This window comes from Dromiciops gliroides, chromosome 4, assembly GCF_019393635.1.
Source record: "Dromiciops gliroides isolate mDroGli1 chromosome 4, mDroGli1.pri, whole genome shotgun sequence".
Classification (NCBI taxonomy): Eukaryota; Metazoa; Chordata; class Mammalia; order Microbiotheria; family Microbiotheriidae; genus Dromiciops; species Dromiciops gliroides.
In genome coordinates this window covers 435,865,543-435,878,489 of record NC_057864.1, presented here as the reverse complement: position 1 = coordinate 435,878,489, position 12,947 = coordinate 435,865,543, and the positions used below count along the sequence as shown (strand labels likewise).

General features: G+C 40.6%; 1 protein-coding gene across 1 annotated transcript in view; it reads right to left on the bottom strand.

Moving 5' to 3' along the window:
• ELAPOR1 (endosome-lysosome associated apoptosis and autophagy regulator 1) overlaps nt 1-12,947 on the bottom strand; it is a 114,416-nt gene that overhangs the window by 22,506 nt on the left and 78,963 nt on the right. The window contains 1 exon segment of the mRNA XM_043963885.1: nt 11,913-12,004. Within this exon segment, the coding sequence (XP_043819820.1) occupies nt 11,913-12,004 (92 nt within the window).

The following is a 12,947-nucleotide window of genomic DNA, read 5'->3' as shown; positions in this document are numbered from 1 at the left end:
TCAAAGGTAGATAGCAATTCTGAAAAAGACTGAATCTGGTCTGTGTCATCTTGAGATGAAAGATCATGGTAGCATTAAAAAAAATCTGTGTAACAAAAAAATGCAACAAAAATAAAAAACCGGAGAAAATATTTATGGCAAATACACCAGGCAAAAACCTGATACCTAAAATATATAAACAACCATTAAAAATTTACAAAGGTAACTCCATTTTTGGATGGACAAAGTCTTTGAATAATTTTCAAAAGAAGAAACATAAATTGTTGATAATTACTTCCAAAAATGCTCAGTCTTCTTAAGAATTAAAGAGATGCAAATTAGAAGAATTTGCGGTACCATCTCACATCTGTCAAATTTGCAAAAAATAATGAAAAGCAATGATATTCATTGCTAGCAGAGTCATGATGAAGCACGTGAACTCATTCAGTTTTGCTGGAATTGCAACCTTGTAGAATCATTGTGGACAACTCTATAGCAGAATGCAGTTAAAGTTTTTTTAAAAAATCATACTTGATAATTCAATAATTCTGTTGTTGCGAAATTATCATGAGAAACAAACAAAAAAAGGAGCTATTTGTCAAAAATGTTTACTGCAGTATTATATGTGTAACCTGGGCATGCCCAGATTGTTTAACCTTGAAGGACTTTTGTGGCAGGTTTGGATTGGCTAACATAGAGACCTTTGAGCCCCTCTATCTTATAGGTGGGTAGCCTTTGATTGGTTACACAACAACTTTAAAACTGGTAAGACTGAGGGGGCAGGTAGGTGTCACAGTGGATAAAGCACCAGACCTGGATTCAGGAGGACCTGAGTTCAAATCAAGCCTCAGACACTTGACACTTACTAGCTGTGAGATTCTGGGCAAGTCACTTAACCCTCATTGCCCTGAAAAAAAAATCTAATCTGTTAGTGGCTAGATGGAACTGGGGTGCAAGGCCCCCTTCCATACTTGGGGGAACACCATCAGTGTGAGCTGGAGCCATTTTCTTTTTTTAAAGTTTAGCATTGTATTTTCCCCAATTACATGTAAAAACAAATTTTAACATCCATTTTTAAAACTTTGTATTCTTTCCCTTCCTCCCTCCCCACCCCTCTTTGAGAAGGAAAGCAATTCAATGTTTTATTTGTGTAGTCATGCAAAACATCTCCATGTTAGTCATGTTGTGAAAGAAAACAGACCAAAAAACCTCAACAAAAATAAAGTAAAAAAAAAATTATGCTTCACTATTCAGATGCCATCCATTTTTTCTCTGGGGATGGATAGCATTTTTCATAAGTCCTTCAGAGTTGTCCTAGATCATTGTATTGCTGAGAATAGCTGTCATTCACAGCCGATCATCTTACAATATTGCTCTTACTTTGTACACAGTACATTTTACTTTGTATCAGCTGATGTAAGTTTTTCCAGATTTTTCTGAAAGCATCCTGCTCATCATTTCTTATACCACAATAGTATTCAATCATAATTACATACCACAACTTGTTCAGCCATTCCCCAATCGATGGACATCCCCTCAATTTCCAATTCTTTGTCACCAGAAAAGAGCTGCTATAAATATTTTTTGTACATATAGGTCCTTTTCCTCTTTGTTTTTTTACCTTTCTTTGGATACAGACCTAATAGTGGTATTGCTAGGTCAAAGGGCATGCATGGTTTTATAGCCCTTTGGGCATAGTTCCAAATCATTCTATAGAATGGTTGATAATCAGTTTACAAACTCCAACAACAGTGCATTAATGGCTCATTTTCTCGATATCCCCTTCCATATTTGTCATTTTCCTCTGTTGTCCTATTATCTAATCCAATAACACCTTCCACCCCTCAATTCCCTTAAGCGTTTTGGAAAACCCTGGGGAGGGAGAAAAATCTAACACCTGGCTTTCAGGCTGTGGGGACCAGAGTGGTTAGTGTTATATGTCCAGGCTCCTCTGGAACACACTTGAACCAGTTGTTTTTGTGGGGACACCTGAGGAGATTCTCTGCCCAGGATTTTTGTTTTTGTTTTTTTGAGAGACTGTAGACATGAGATCCTAGAGAAATTGGATAAATATTTTTGGAGCTGTACAGATTGCATAACATGGAGGCCTCTGCACCCCCTATTACCTCACGGATACTTCCATATTAGGTGATCTAAGTGTGCCCAGAGAAACATAGGTTACATGCATAACTGTGGGGGGAAGACAGAAAGCAAGCAATATAAATGCTCAACAATGAGGGAATGTTTGAATTGTGGTACATTAGTAAAACAGAATACTATAATGTAATTAAGATTGGTAAGTGTGAGGAATATAAGGAAATGTGGAAAGATCTTTATGAAATAATGCCAAGTGGGGGTGGGATAGCTGGGAAACAGAGCCAAAAGAACAAAATACACAGTAATTATGACCACAAAGAAGAAAAGTCAATGTTAATGAACGGACAAAGAACCTGTGGAGGCTTAGAGGGAGTGACTTAAAAGTTGTTTAAACATTTTATGTCTTGTAACCCCCCCCCTCCCGATTAATGCAATAAATAGCTAAAAAGGGTTCTTGCTTTTGTTTTCTCTCCACTTTGATCTATTTCTGATCTCTCTCCACTTCAATCTACCTTTCATACAACTGCCAGAAAAATCTTATTTTCCGTAGGCTGCTCTGGTTTCAACTCCATGAACATCCTGCCTCCCTCGGAACAGGTTCATCACCTGATATCTTACCATCATGAAGATTGAGTCAGCTTTGATACTCAACACTTCAACACCTTCAGTTGCTTCTCCCTTCTGATTGGAGGGCTGGCGGGTGGAGCAATAAATTCCTCCCAAAGTCTTCTTTATAGCGCTCTGAACTTTCCAGGTGACACTTCATTTTCTATCAGCAGCTCTGCTTGGCTTTGACTCCATGAACTGGTTCTCCCTGATTCTGCTCCACCCCCACACCCCCCAGCCTTTTAAGTTTTCTTTTGTATTTTTTCTTCTCCCATTAAATTATAAACTCCTTGAGGGCAGGGACTGACTTTATTTTTTCTTATTGTTACCATGGGCATCTAGGTAGTGCCATGGACAGAATGCCAGTCCTGAAGTCAGGAAGACTCATTTTTTACTTCAAATCTGGCCTCAGACACTGACTAGCTGTGTGACCCTCAGCAAGTCACTTAACTCTCTGTTTGCCTCAGTTTCCTCATCTGTGAAGTGAGCTAGAGAAGAAAATTGCAAACCATTCTAGTATCTTTGCCAAGAAAACTCCAAATGGGGTCATGAAGAGTTGGACAGGACTGAAAAATGACTGAACAACAACAAAGCATTTAGCACAGTGCCTGGCACATATTAGGCACTTAATAAATGTTTATAAACTACTTTGTAAAGATCTAATCATGTTATTCTGCTGCAAAATCTTTACTGGTTCCCTCTTACCTGTCAAATAAATTAGACACTAAAACCTGGCACCCACCTACCTTTCCAACCTCTGCAAACTTGTTTCATATTAGTCCTTTTCACACACTCTATGCTCTAGCAGAGCTAGACTATTCTATGTCCCCAAATAGCACTGGGTTCTCACACCTCTGGTGTATTGCTAAGGCCATTCCCTAGACCTAGAATCCCTCTCTCCCTCTTCAACCAGCCATCTTTTCAAGCTCAATTTGAAACCACCACTTCCAGGAAGCTTTCTCTGATCCCTCCACAACTGATAATGACTTTTTCCTGTAACTTCACAAAGCAATATGTTTTATACAGGGTGTTCCAAAAGTCTTAGGGCAGACTTTTGAATGCCCTGTACGAGGGGGTAGAAACAAAGTGGGGAAGTTAGTTATAGGAGCATAGGGGCACTCCACATCGATTCTATTTTTCTTCCCAGTTTTGTATCATAAAGTGAGTAAGCAAGTCAAAGGAGAAAGGGAATAGTGTCTTTTTTTCTGGGGACCACAAAGACCTTTATGTAATCTATCATCTTCCTAATCAATCAAGGTGATTCATTAATCGCTTACACTGTGCTAGGTGCTAGGTATATAATTACAAAGAATGAAATAATACTTCCTCCAATGAATTTACATTCTGATTCCAATGTCCTGCTCTCTCTCCCCTTTCCCCAGAATCCACCCTTTTAACAAAGATATATAATTAAGAAAAACAGCCCAAAGGGCGATAAAGCTGTGCATACCCTTTGACCCAGCAATTCCACTTTTAGGTCTTTTTCCCAAAGAAATCATGGAAGGGGGAAAGGGACCCACATGTACAAAAATATTTATAGCTGCTCTTTACGTGGTGGCAAGGAATTGGAAGTTGAGGGGGTGCCCATCCATTGGGGAATGACTGGACAAGTTGTGGTATATGAATACTATGGAATACTATTGTGCTGTAAGAAATGATGAGCAGGAGGAGTTCAGAGAAACCTGGAGGGTCTTACGTGAGCTGATGATGAGTGAGATGAGCAGAACCAGAAGAACATTGTACACAGTATCATCAACATTGAGTGTTGACCAACTGTGATGGACTATATTCTTCTCACCAATGCAATGGTACAGAAGAGTTCCGGGGAACTCATGATAGAAGAGGATCTCCAAATCCAAGAAAAAAAAAAGAACTGTGGAGTATAGATGCTGATTGAACCATACTATTTCTTTTGTTTTGGGTGCTGTTGTTTTTTTTTTTTTCTATTTGAGGTTTTGCATCACTGCTCTGATTTTTTCTCTTGTAACAGGATGAATGCAGAAATAGGATTAATGTTATTATCTGTATATATATATATGTATATGTATATAGTGTTAAGGCTAAAATTCTAGTAAACTGTCTAAAATATCTAATGAGTGGTTGCCAATAAATTATAAGCTTTAGCAAGAGTTAGACTTTTAAGCATTTATTAAGGAGAATAAGAATTTTGGTTAAAGAGAGAGAAAGGCCTAGATTCCTATCTATTAAAGGGAGAGCACATTTCTAGCTCCGCTCTCCACCAGAGTCCAAAGGAAAGAGCGCGAGACTCAGCGCCAGTCTCTTCCTTCCTCCTCCCACTAGCCCGCGTCAGGAAGTGACGCCAAAGAAAAGACTCCTGGTCTTGCCCTCAAAGACCTTCCCTTCAATGGGCAGAACTCTTCTACAGTAAGTATCCAGCAGGTGGCGTCATTCCAATCGTTACAATAGATATATAGATATAACCTATATCGATTACCTGCTGTCTAGGGGAGGGGGAGGGAGGGGAGGGAGGGAGAAAAATCTGAAATTGTAAAGCTTGTATAAACAAAAGTTGAGAACTAATCTTTACATGTAACGGAAAAAATAAAATACCTCATATGTAAAAAAAAAAGAAAAAAAAAAAGAAAAACAGAGTAACAAAATTGGTCGTGTCTGACAACATATGCCTCATGTTATCTGTCATCTATGACTTCTCTACCATGAAGAAGATGGCATGCTTGACTACTAGTCTTCTGAAGTCAACTGCCCATACTATAATGATAAGAACATTTTTTTAAAAAGTAACTTTATTTATTTATTTACTCATTTATTTATTTGTTTGTTTGTTTGTTTATTTGTTTATTTATTTATTTTTGGTGAGGCAATTGGGGTTAAGTGACTTGCCCAGGGTCACACAGCTAGTAAGTGTCAAATGTCTGAGTTCAGATTTTAACTCAGGTCCTTCTGAATCCAGGTTGGTGCTTTATCCACTGCACCACCTAGCTGCCCTCTGATTAAAAAGTAACTTGAGGGCAGCTAGATGGCGCAGTGGATAGAGCACCGGCCTTGGAGTCAGGAATACCTGAGTTCAAATCTGGCCTCAGACACTTAACACTTACTAGCTGTGTGACCCTGGGCAAGTCACTTAACCCCAATTGCCTCACCAAAAAAAACAAAACAAAACAAAACAAAAAAAAGTAACTTGAATGAGACCACAGTGCATAGGTGGGGAAGCTGTGAAGCAAAGTTATCAAACTGTGGTCCAAGAGTCAAATGTCTCTCATCAGAATTTCCATGTTCAGTCAAGAGGGAAATGTGGAAGGGAAAAAAACCCAAACATTTTTTTTCTGCTTCAATTTGAAATGATGCTGTCTGTGATTGGAAAATATCTTTGATTTTAATCAAAGCAGACACACAGAAGAAATGGATGAATAATGTAAATAGCTGTCAGTTCTATTCACTATAGTAAATAAATTATGCATCATCTTTTTTTTTTTAATTGACAGAAACCCTATGTTAATGATGCTGGTGAATAGTGGCTCCCACCCTTAATCAGATCACATTTGCTGTGAAGAAAACCCAGATGCCCACATTACCAGGGTCACACTTCATGCCCTACCCTATAATAGCACCCCTTCTGCAAGAGGTGACTGACCCCTCAGGATGTTTCCTTAAAAGAAGAATCTGGAAAAGCAGGAGCATCAACCTAAGCAGATTGATCAGTAGCATCCTGGCATGGAATTAACGGATAGGACCCTTCTGTCTCTCAGAAACCATTTAGGAAAAGGGATAATCAAATGGGGCAAATGCATGAATAACACCAGCCTTAAAATTCCACACCTGCCTTTATTTTGTAGTTATAGAAGAAAACTACATCATGCTATATATGGCTGTGATTCGTGGAACACCTCACTCTCAGAAGGACCAAATTTGTAGGGTGTTAAGGGCTGAAATTCTAGCTAACCTGTCTAAAATATCCAATGAGTGGTTGTCAATAAATTATAAGCTTTAGCAAGAGTTAGATTTTTAAGCGTTTATTAAAGAGAATAAGAATTTGGTAAAGAAAGAGAAAGGCCTAGATTCCTATCTATTAAAGGGAGAGCGCATTTCTAGCTCCGCTCTCCACCAGAGTCCAAAGGAAAGAGCGAGACCGAGCGCCAGTCTCTTCCTTCCTCCTCCCACTAGCCCGCGTCACTTCCTGACGCCAAAGAAAAGACTCCTGGTCTTGCCCTCAAAGAACTTCGCTTCATGGGTGGAACTCTTCTACAGTAAGTCTCCAGCAGGTAGCGTCATTCCAATCGTTACAAGGGGACCCAAAAGATAATGGAAAAACAGTAGGTGACATTAGGTTGCAGCAAGTTACCAGTGATGTGTGCAAGAAGTGGCATAAAAGATATCCCAAAAGATGGGAGATAGTAACTATTGCAAGGATAGATTGCAAAAGATAGGCACAGCACTGCTCCACCATTGGTGGAGCTGTGGATTGGTACAACCATTCTGGAATGCAATATAGTAGAGAAATATTATTAATAACCAATGATTTGGGGAGATCCAGAGTTCTCCCTTTTTCTAAAGTCCCAGTCTCCTCGATTGTGGTCAGACGCCATCCAACCTTATAAGGAATCTTATCTAAAGTGAATTTTTGCCCTTTGTGTTTCACTAAAGAAGTTTGGGTAGAGATAGATCCTTTGTCTAGATTGCCCGAGACTGGGGGAGGTCTGGGTGTAGAGATTAGTCTCTTTATCCAAGGGTAACATGATGTCACTCTCTTAGCCACTCATTGGAATGAGCCCACTTCTCATAATAATATTCATTGTTTCATTAAGTGTTAACCAATCAGAGTTGATTGCCACCCTCAGGAACACACTCTTTTCCAAGGGCACATAAACTGTGAGCCCACCACCATGAGGAATGTTTGGCATTCTAGAGGGCCACTGACCTCTTTTATTAATAAAAGGCTAGTATTATTAATTAAATGATCAAATTACCCAGAAACGATGTCTCTCAAACTTTTGAAACATCACAGAATCATGCTGAGCAAGTGACTAATATATCCATACTCTTTTGCCCAGGGACCCCAGCGCTAGGCCCAGGAGGTCAGAGATGGGGGGAGAAAAAGGGTCCCATGTATAAAAAAATATTCTTAGCAACAATTCATGTGGAAAGTGGTGCTTGAGGTTTAGTCTTGAAATGAGAGATTCTATGAGGCAAAAGTGAGAAGGGAATGTATCAGGAGCACGGCGGACAAGCAAAATAGAGGCCCAGAGATGGGAGATGAAGTTCTGTGAACAAGGAACACAGAGAAGGTCCGTAAAGATGGGTCACTGAATACAGGAAGGGGAGTAACATATAAAGAGACTGGAAAGACAGTTTGGGTCAAATTGTAAAGGGCCAGCAAACTCATATATTACCATGGAAGCAATAAAGAGCCACTGAATCTATTGAATAGGGAGGTGATATGTTCAGACTTGTACTTTAGGAAAATCACTTTGGCAATTCTGTGGGTTAGGAGGCTACAACAGGGGGTAGCTAGGTGGTGCAGTGGATAAAGCACCAGCCTTGGATTCAGGAGGACCTGAGTTCAAATCTGGCCTCAGACACTTGACACTTACTACCTGTATGACCCTAAGTCACTTGACCCTCATTGCCCCTCAAAAAAAAAAAAAAAGGAGGCTACTACAATAGTCCACGTGAGAAGTGATGAGGGCCTGAACTAATGGTGGCTTTACGAATGGAGAGAAAGGGACAGATACCAAAGATGTTGTGGAGATGGAAACAAGATCTGGCAACTGATTAGATATGTGGGGGAAGATAAGGAACTAGGAATAAAGCCAAGTTTGTGAAGCTGGGAGATTGGCTGGAAATTGTCTTCTATAGAAACAGGGAAGTTCCAAATGGGAAAAGGCTTGATGGGAAATATGAATTCTATTCTGGACCTGTGTGTGGTCCCTTTGGGAAATCTAGCTTGAAATGTCTAATAGTCAATTGGTGATGGGGAGCTAGAACTCAGGAGAGAGAGGAGAGCCAGATATCTAGATTTGGGAGTCACCTTACAATGGAGCCCAAGGTCACCAAGAAAGAATGGAGAGAAAGAAGAGGGCCCAGGACAGAGGCACGAGGTATGCCTACAGTTAGAGGGCAAGGGGACTTATGGTTTGTTTCTGTTTTTGTATTTTGTGGGGCAATGAGGGTTAAGTGACTTACCCAGGATCACAGAAGCTAGTGTCAAGTGTCTGAGGTTGGATTTGTTTTGGTTTTGGTTTGCGGGGCAATGAGGGTTAAGTGACTTGCCCAAGGTCACACAGCTAGTAAGTGTCAAGGGTCTGAGGCTGGATTTGAATTCAGGTCCTCCTGAATCCAGGGCCAGTGCTTTATCCACCGTGTCACCTAGCTACTCCCCACTGTCTGCTTTTTATTGACATCATATGCCAATGATTCTAAATAGGTCAGCAATAAACTACTCCCCTTTAAAACTTTTGTTTTGGGGCAGCTAGGTGGTTGCAGTGGATAGAGTACCAGCCCTGGAGTCAGGAGGACCTGAGTTCAAATTTGGCCTCAGACACTTAACACTTACTAGCTGTGTGACCCTGGGCAAGTCACTTAGCCCCAATTGCCTCACTAAAAACAAAACAAAACAAAAAACAACTTTTGTTTTCAAACATTTTCTGCATGATGGCAGTTGAACCCAACATACTCAGACTCTGTTACAAGCCTCCATACAAGATTAAGTTCATAAGTGTTCAAACTGTTTGAGCCTGATTCAGGAACAGTTTGTGTCTCCAGCCCCTGTGGTCCTACACATTCCTGGATTTAAACAGTAGGTTCCAAATGAACAGATAGCCCAGTGATTCCTATTTCTGTGATCAGAAACTCCCTCCAGTTAATAATTTCTACAGATGGTATTTTTTGGTGCCATTCACGCTGGTGATCTTTTTCAAGTTGTTGTGTGCTTACCACAATATGTATTTTATTTTATTGGGGGGGTTCCCTATTTTTCTTTCTTTTTTTAAAATAATAAACATTTTTATTTAAAGTTTTGAGTTCCAATTTTTATCCCTCCTTCCTTCCCTCCCCTTCCTCCTCCTGAGTAGTAGTAGTAGGTAAGCAATCAGATATAGGTTATACATGTGCAATCATATAAAACATTACCATATTAAGTCATTATGTATAAGAAAACTTGAATAAAAGAAAAAATGAAAGAAAGTAAAAAATAGCATGCTTCAGTCTGTGTTCAATCAATATCAGTTCTTTCTTTGGAGGTGGATAGTATGCTCCATCATTAGTCCTTTGGGATTGTCTTGCATCATACAATACGTATTTTTAAGGCAAAGAAAGACAGCTTGAGGTGTTTCAAAACTGCCATTCTCTGTGACCACTTAGAATGTGCATTTGTATTTGCACAATATTTTTCTCTTGGCAAAAGTAAATTTTATGGGGCAGCTAGGTGGCGCAGTGGATGGAGTATCGGCCCTGGATTCAGAAGGACCTGAGTTCAAATCCAGCCCCAGACACTTGATACTTACTAGCTATGTGACCCTGGGCAAGTCACTTAACCCCAATTGTCTCACCCCTCCCAAAAAAAGTAAACTTTAATTATGTGAAATATGCTACTGACTTTGAATGATATCTTTAAAAACTGAAATTCATTCTTTTAAATTAATTGTTGCAAAACTAAAGAGCAGATCAAGAAGCTGTAACATTGTGTCAGCGATACAGTGATAGAATGTAAAAGCTAAGATGTTATATTTTGCAGACATTTTGGTTCTATTAAAATTCACTTGTGAAATGAGAATTCTATGAGTCTCTGCCCAACTCATCCTTCTGTTTAAAATTTCAGGGTGTGGCTGCCAAGTTACAAACCCGGATTTTCTTGCCTTCTAAGAAGGGAAAAACCCCTACAGTCATGGATGAGTAGGGAAGCCTTCTTACAATCCCTGCAATGTGTACAGACCTAGCCATTCAAAATGTGCAAAACACTTTGTATATAATATTTCAGCTGGGTCTCCTAGTAACCCTCTTTTACTAGGGACTACAGGTATTCTAATCCCAATTTTACAGATGAGGAAACTGATGCTCTGGGTTATCATGGGAAATACCCATTTTTACAGAACTAGTAAATGTCAGAGCTGCTATTCAAGCCCAAGTCTGCTGGATCCAAAGGCCAGCACTCTGTGTTCTACGAGGCTGCCTCTATGTCATGACTATACTGGAGAATGTACTTGAGCTGGGGGTCAGAGGCCCTGGGTTCAAATCCTGGATCTGCCATTGACTATTGGAGTAGCTATGGAGCAATTCACTTAATCTTTCTGGGCCTCTGTTTCAGGGTCTTTCTAGCTCTAAATCCATGGCCCAGTGATCTGCCAAAAGGACAATCTAAGATGCAAAGGAATGATGTTCATTTTCTTTTGGGCAGATTCAGGTTTTGAGACAAGCACAGAAACACACACACACACACACACACACTCTCCTCTTTATACTCCCAGAATCTAAGCAACCCCCACTGAAGGAGGTGGGAGGAATGAAACCCCTCTATTAAGTTGAAAAAGCATCTGATAGAGCATAAAAATGTGAGATTTTCTCTATAAGGAAATTTGTTCAAGGAGCTTCACCAAAGGTGGTGGTGGTGGGAAGAGGAGGTCATGTTCAATTGTCTGTCAGTCAGGGAGTACAGAGACAAACTAAGCAGATGAAAAAGTGACTACAGGGCAGGCAGGTGGCACAGTGAATAGAATACTGGCCCTGGAGTAAGAGAGGACCCGAGTTCAAATCTAAACTCAGATACTTACTAGCTGTGTGACTAAAGGCAAGTCACTTAACCGATACTCACACACACACAAAAGGTGTGTGTGTGTGTGTGTGTGTGTGTGTGTGTGTGTGTGTGTGTGTGTGAGAGAGAGAGAGAGAGAGAGAGAGAGAGAGAGAGAGAGAGAGAGAGAGAGAGAGAGAGGGAGAGAGAGGGAGAGAGAGAGAGAGAGAGTCCAAAGCCAAATTAAACTACTTCATTTATAGAGAAGGACTTGATGAGCAGTGCAAATGATCCAAAACAGAAATAGCCTCTGACCCCAAGATGATGAGACACAAAAGGACTCTTTACCCCCACTTACTGAGACATCTGTCACTTCACTTTCCCATCTGTTCTAGGATCTTTCCAGGGACTCCCTTGGGGAACTCCTCAGTACTGATGGCCTGTTTATTGGGCACCTAGTCGTAGGCTATCTATGGAACCTGGGCTGGCTTCTGTCAGGCACACGTGAGTTTTGTGATGACTGTACTTACCTCTCATTGGCATCACAGGCTGTGTGTGTGTAGAAATAATCTTTGTCGGTGCAAGCTGGACGCAGCTTGCAAGAAGAGGATCCTTGTTCTACAAACCAAAAGCAGAGAAAATATCATAGCTTGGGTTAGAAATATAGAAGTCTTTCTTGTGAAAACAAACATTTCACAGGTGCTGCAAGAGCCCACACCTTTCCAACTTTCACTTCCATGTTAAAGCCTGGGTCAGATAATGGCATTTGGTTCTCTTATCACTAACTTGTTTTTATTTGTTTTTGTGGGGCATTGGGGTTAAGTGACTTGCCCAAGGTCACACAGCTAGTAAATGCCTATTATCCAATTTAAGCATTGATTACATGGAGTGGAAAGACTACTGGGATTGAAATAAGAAGACCTGGATTGGTCAACCAACTGTTTGGCTACTATCTAGGTGACCCTAAGCAAGTCACTTATCTGCCAGGTGCTATATTTCCTCACCCATAAAATGACAGCACTGGAGTCAGTGACCTCTAAGGTTGCCTTCAACAATAGATCTGGGATCCTTAGAATGACTCTCAGTCACCAAGGAGGGTAATGCATGGGACATGGGGGTTGATGCGGAGAGCTAAGGAATCAGCTTGGCCAAGGGGAATATATTCTATCCGATATTTGTGGCTCTCTCTTAAGCCCTGGCTGGGCACAGTGCCCTTTCTCCTGCTCCATGGTTGAAGAAAATATGCCCTCATTTGACTACTGCCTCGGGGCCTTCCTCCCATATGTACTACACTGAATCACTGAGCTTCTGTAAAATGAGAGGGTTAGACTAGAGAGAATATTTAAGGGCTTGTTCTGGCTCTCAAAGCTGTGACCATGTGCCAGCAGTGCCCTCTCTCCCGTCAGCAAGCAGTCTCTTCCATTAGCAAAACAAATTTTTCCTTCTGCCAAGCAATCTTCCCAAACTAATCAGAAGAGAGGTGACCTTCAACCTTCAACTTTCAACTCCACTAAAGCTCTTCTGTCTCTCACTCCCACCACCCTTGTGTAGCTTTTGATAC